Source organism: Lolium rigidum, chromosome 2 (genome assembly GCF_022539505.1).
Source record: "Lolium rigidum isolate FL_2022 chromosome 2, APGP_CSIRO_Lrig_0.1, whole genome shotgun sequence".
Lineage (NCBI taxonomy): Eukaryota > Viridiplantae > Streptophyta > Magnoliopsida > Poales > Poaceae > Lolium > Lolium rigidum.
In genome coordinates, this window is record NC_061509.1 from 285,528,679 (window position 1) to 285,534,849 (window position 6,171).

General features: G+C 55.5%; 1 protein-coding gene and 1 non-coding gene across 2 annotated transcripts; one reads left to right on the forward strand and one right to left on the reverse strand.

The window, feature by feature from the left end:
* Positions 1 to 337: 337 nt before the first annotated feature.
* TRNAC-GCA lies at positions 338 to 409 on the forward strand. Its single transcript has one exon. It is a non-coding gene; the product is annotated as a tRNA-Cys (tRNA).
* A 2,163-nt stretch (positions 410 to 2,572) lies between these two features.
* LOC124691089 (cytochrome P450 714C3-like) lies at positions 2,573 to 4,337 on the reverse strand. Its single transcript, XM_047224371.1, has 2 exons — positions 3,789 to 4,337; positions 2,573 to 3,676 (listed from the first exon to the last, which is right to left on the reverse strand). The coding sequence occupies exons 1-2, from the start codon at positions 4,335 to 4,337 to the stop codon at positions 2,573 to 2,575; spliced, it is 1,653 nt and encodes a 550-aa protein (XP_047080327.1).
* Between the last annotated feature and the right edge of the window lie 1,834 nt (positions 4,338 to 6,171).

Consider the following 6,171-nt stretch of genomic DNA (forward strand, 5'->3'; position numbering starts at 1 on the left):
AGGCTCAGCTGGTCCACTAATCACCCGACAACCCAGCCGACATAGCGGCTTGCGTCGTCAAACTCGAATGTGACATGAGTCACATGACTAAGTATCGCCACTGCCCCGATTAGTTAGATAAGACTGACAATCGAGGAGGAAGAAGAAGAGAATGGGAGAATGCAGGGCAGAGGAACTAACTGCGCAGGTGCTCGAAAGGTGTTCGTCCAGACGTGTCGTGCAGGACTGCCAGCTTGTTCCTGTCAAATACACGACTCCTACGTAGTCATTCAGTTTCGTTTTCGTTTTGTATAACATTGTGGATAATTCAGGGCGAAATATTTTACTTGTCGTCGTGGGGTCCATAGCTCAGTGGTAGAGCATTTGACTGCAGATCAAGAGGTCACCGGTTCGAACCCGGTTGGGCCCTACATTGATTTAGCTCTTCTTTTTGAACTTGTCATGTTTTACTGCTTCTTTTTCTCTGCATTGCACTCAAATTTATCTTGACCACGCGATCGAAGTTTGAGACGACTTGAAGAAATTTGAGACGATGACTGAAGAATCTATCTCCAAGCTTACATGCGCGCATACGATCGACGACGACGACCGTGCCGCGTAGTTAGTTGTCCGTCATCCTTGCCACGTTGCCCGGTCGATCGGTGGAACCGCTGTCAACTCGGTCAACGACCGCTTAACCACCATGCATGCAATGCAAACACTGCGCCGTACTGCCACTCAAGTTTAATCATATGGTGTGGATCGATCCCTTGCATTCCAGATCCAATCCAATCCAATAGTACAATGCAGCGACCTTTTTTTTCCGTCTCTTTTCTGCACATAACCCACTAGGGCAAGTTTTTGCCCCCTCCGTCAGTAGGCGAGGCCACATGTCCCTGCTGGCACCGGCAGGGTGGGTGGGGACCTCGGTGCTTCGATCTTGGCGAGCACATTTTTCTAGGCTATCGCATCGGTGTCGCGGAAGGCGCCATGGCGGAATAAGGTGCCCTAGCTTCTCCCCCATCTCGGCAGTGCTCTAATCGACGACATCATGGAGCAGGTGGCTTGGTCTCTCGCCGTTCTTCAGATCTTGCAAGATTAATTTCTCGGTGTGTTGCTGGCGTTTGTCATTACCCAAGGCGGCGCTGCCAGCCAATGGGAGATGGACGTTCTAGAGCAAGGGTGTTGGTCCGAAGGTGGTGGATTTCTCAATTTTCCACGACTTCGTCAATGGGATAAGGCGGAGCTAGGTATGGGGTAGCATGAGGACGTCCATTGGTCGATGTACCACATCGACATGTTTATCGCTGCCTTGCAATGGCCATGTCGGAAGACCCCTACCGAAGATCACCTAGGAAGTCATGCAACTCAGATCGAAGTTTGGGCCTGGTCCCATCACCTCGAGGCCACCATCTCTCCATGAGTGGTCATGCATATCCGCAACCCGCCTTTGACTCTGTCCACTAGAACACCGCAACCAACAACCACACCGTCGCCCACCACTAGAAGTCGCCAAAAAATTGTGGTGCTGAACTCCCCGACGGTATCACTCTAACCGTCACAAGGGCCAATCCTAAACCTAACCCTATACTATAATTCTACAGAGGATGCCGACTTCTAGATCCAGCTCTACACCAACCATCGGGGACGCATGCGGGAAGAGGGATCAGATCCAGAGGTCCTTGGTCGACTCTCAAGGAGATGTGAGGAGAATGTTTCGATAGAGGCGCAGAAAAATCCAAAAGTTTATTTTGTATTTGACTATAGGATTCATATGCAAATTTTGTGGGATATTTGCTTTGTCCCCATGATGGAATACATGGTTGCTCTCAAAGAAAGTAGTATGGAGTACAATGCAATTTTTTACTTCCATGCTAAATGAAACATACTTTCTACTCGATGTAATGATTTAGGTAATAGGTAGGAAAAGTCCGGTTTGAATATGGGTGCATGTGAACCCTAGTTGGAAATGCATTTTCCAAATGTTAAAATTTTTTGAAATAAAAATATCCGGGTACGTACGCATGTTTCATGTGTGCGTAGAAAGTTTTCGTGGAGAAACCACTTTTTTATTTCAGAATCTAAAAAAGACAAAATACGTCACATATATACTGCTATATAGCCCTGCAAAATTTCACTTTTTTGCCGAGACAAAATAAAAAGTTTTTTCGTCACGAAACTCATGTCCAGGGCACATAGTTGAGATCATCTGGGAAATCATTTTGTGTTTCGATTTTTAAAACATGTTTTGATATCACAAACGGAATTTTTCAAAAAGTGGGTTCACATGCCCCCATGTTCTATATATGCACACTCAGTAATAGGTACTACAATCTCACTTTAGAAATAAGTGACTCAATTTTATTTAGATATGAATGGATCTACACTCCGAAATGCATCCAGATATAATTGTATCTAAGTAAAGGTGGATCACGTATTTTCGAGCGGAGAGAGTACGTATTATTTCAGCATGTAGGAGTATATCATTTGGAATTACTAATAATCAATTAACTAATTAATTAATAAGGCTTATAATCAGTGACTAATACGTGTGACCGTGTGTGCTAGCTAGCCTGCGATCGACTTACACCTACTACTGTTTGATCGATACGTTGGTGGACGCAGCCAGCGGCGTGAGGAGGAGCTGGATGCCGTCGGAGGGCCGGAGCGAGAGCATGATCCTGGGCGCGTGACGGTACTCCGGCGCCACTGCCAGCTCGAACCGCCGCAGCACCATGGCCAGCACCACCCGGTACTCCATCCCCGTCAGGTTCCTGCCCACGCAGATCCGGCCCCCGAACCCGAACGGCAGGTACCCCAGCCGGTGCCGGCACCCGCCGTGCGCCCCCGCCGCGAAGCGCTCCGGCCGGAACTCGTTCGCGTCGGAGCCCCACAGCGCCTCGTCGTGGTGCATCGCCACCACGTCGATCCACATGTTGGTTCCCTTCGGGATCACCATCGGGGGAGCGCCGTCGTCGTCGGAGGAGGCGTCGGTCAGGGTGACGTCGTGCAGGGCCTGGCGCTGCACGTTGGGAGACGGCGGGTAGAGGCGGAGCACCTCGTTGAGGACCCACCCCATCTTGGTTAGCTTCGAGAGCGCGGCGGCGTCGAGGGGACCGTCGCCGGTGACCTCGCGGAGCTCGTCACGGAGCGCGTGCTGCCACTCCGGGTGCGCGGCGAGCATGAGCAGCGTCCACGACACGGCGAGCGCCGTCGTCTCGTGCCCGCCGAAGAAGAAGGTCTTGCACTCGTCGACCAGCTCCCTCGACGTCATCACCCTTTTCCCTCCATCCTTCTTCCCGGCCGCCAGCAGCAGCGACAGCAGGTCCTTCCTCTTCTCCGCCCCGCCGCCGGCGTGGCGGCGCGCGTCGATGATGTCGAGCAGCAGCGCGTCGATCTCCCGGCCGAGCTTCCACGCCTCGTAGGTCTTGCGGACCTGGAGGAGCTTCGCTAGCGGCACGCCGACGAGGCGGTTGGAGCGGAACAGCATGGATTGCATTGCCTGCAGCTTCTCGAATACCCGCGCACCTCCCTCCTCGATGCCGAAGCTGGCCCTGGCGATGATCTCCGCCGCGTTCCTCACCACGCCCCTCTCCACGTCCACCGCCACCGCCGCGCTCCGCCCCGCCGCCGCCACCGCGTGATCCCAATCCCGCAGCATCTTCGCCGTCGTCTCCTCCATGAGGCTTATCATGTCCTGCAATATACATACACGTGTACATGTCAGCGCATGCCATTGATCGATGGACGTGCACGTGTTTTAAAGCAAATGAGAGTGTGGAGTGCACTGTAGTAATAGTAGGACGTACGTTGAGGTTGGTGGCGGAGAAGGCGGGCGCGATGATGTGGCGGTGGCGGGCCCACTCGTCGCCCTCGGCCATGACGAGGCCGCGGCCGAACATGGGCATGCGGTCGCGGCGGAACACGTCGGGCTTGCCCCACAGCCTGCCCATGGCGCCCCCCGTGGCGCGCTTGAGGAACTCCGGGTCGGCCACGTACACGAACGGCTCCGTGCCCAGCCAGTACACGAACACCTTGCCGAAGGCGGCCCGCCACCGCGAGAAGTACGGGAACACGGCGCCGTGGATGTCGCTGCTCACGACGCCCGACGCCGCCGGCGCCGATGACGTGGTGCTGCTGCTGTTCGCGGCGAGCGTGGACGCGATCTCGCGGAGGTTGCCGAGCGGGAAGGACGGGGCTGGGCCGTCGAAGCCGGCCTTTTCGAGGCGCCTCCGCGTCGCCGCCGGCGAGAGCCAGGCAGCGTAGACGAAGTAAAAGGTGGCGAGGGCGAGCGCTACCAGCGTGCTCGCCGCCGCGGCGCCGGTCGACATAGCCGGAACTTCTGCCGCGAGCTCCATTGTTGCTAGTGCTCGATCGCTCGAGGGAAAAAAGGCTAGCTTGATTGTATCAATTGAGCTTAATGAAGCAAAAAATGTTGCTCGGTGATGAGCTCGATCGAGTCGCGTTTATATAGAGGCCGGAGGGAGAGGAGCTAGCTAGCCATGGGAGATGGAGTTGGAGTTGGTGTGAGATTTGACCGGGTCGGAGGCTAGCATGTACAGTACGTACGCGGCTCGATTGATCGTTCCCCGAGTGGAAGCATCAGGTGCTAGCTTTCTTCTACTTCGTCCTCGTCTTCCTTTCGCTTGCATGCTTTTTTTCCCCACGGTCAAACTCCCGTACGCCGAAATGATCGTCGAGGACTCGAGGCTACCGATGGAGGAGCTGCGTGCGGTGTTAGCGGCGAACGTATTTTCAGACCGGAGAATATGTCCGATGGCGAAATCTTTCTGCTGCCTTAATTAGAATAATATAGTAATACGTTTGTGCAACGACTTCCAAGATTCTGGCCGTGTCAACGTTATTTCCAGATTCTTTGCCGCACTTCACCATCGTCCTTGATTAAATTTTATTCTCTTTAGCTTTAGATTCTCTTAGACCAAAATAAAAAGGCGCCTGCTGAGCGTCCCCCGGGGGATTAGTGCGCCTGATCCTCCGCCTCCTAAGCCGCACGATCGGTACACCTCGTCCGCTTGATTTGTTCTGGACTTCACGGTCATGCATCTGCACATGCCGTCTTGCCCCACGTGGGTGGGTCCCGCAGCCATGCCCAACCGAACCAAATAATCTGGAGAAAACAGCCTGTATTCTTCCTCGTCTTCGCAGTCCCCACCCGCTCTTCACCAAAAAGCACATCGCCTTTGCCCCCGTCGCAACGCCGACGTCTCCGACTCCCCGAGGATGAAGCTCGTCGCAGCACCACCGTTTCCGTGAACGAAGCTCGCCGCAGCATCGCTGTCCTCCATTTGCAGCTCTGGCGACCTGAGGAGCATGCCTGTATCTCCCTACCACCTACCCACCGCCCCTCGTCGAATGTTTCCGGTGAGAGACCTCGCCCGCGTTGACCACGCCTGTAGCACCGCCGCCGGCAGTTCGTAGCACCACCGCAGTACCTTTAGAGGCCGAGCGTAGTACCAAAGGCGGCCTCCTTGCAGCATCGATGTCCAGCTTGTAGCACAAGGCGCATGTAGCAGCCCCGTCGCCGCCGATTGTAGCAGCAGCCGCCACAGTATATATGTAGCAGCGGCCACCGCTGGCACCGATTGTAGCAGCCGCCGTAGTATGTAGCAGCGGCCGCCGCTGATTGTAGCAGCCGCCGCCGCCACATGTAGGCTGTAGCAGACTAGCAGCTGCCCATTGTAGTATGTAGCAGCCGCTGCCGCCACTAGAAGCAGTCGGCAGCGTCGATTGTAGCAGCAGCTGCAGCTGCTGATTTTAGCGGAGGCCACCGCCGGATGAGCAGATGCAGCCGCCGCTTGTAGCGGAGCCCCCCGCAGTATGTAGCAGGCGTTGCCGTCGCTTGTAGCAGAGGCCACCTCCGCATGTAGCAAGCGTCGCCGACGCTTGTAGCGGAGCCCCCCGCAGTATGTAGCAGGCGTTGCCGTCGCTTGTAGCAGAGGCCACCTCCGCATGTAGCAAGCGTCGCCGACGCTTGTAGCGGAGCCCCCCGCAGTATGTAGCAGGCGTTGCCGTCGCTTGTAGCAGAGGCCACCTCCGCATGTAGCAAGCGTCGCCGACGCTTGTAGCGGAGCCCCCCGCAGTATGTAGCAGGCGTTGCCGTCGCTTGTAGCAGAGGCCACCTCCGCATGTAGCAGGCGTCGCCGCCGCATGTAGCAGGCACCAAGGACCGTC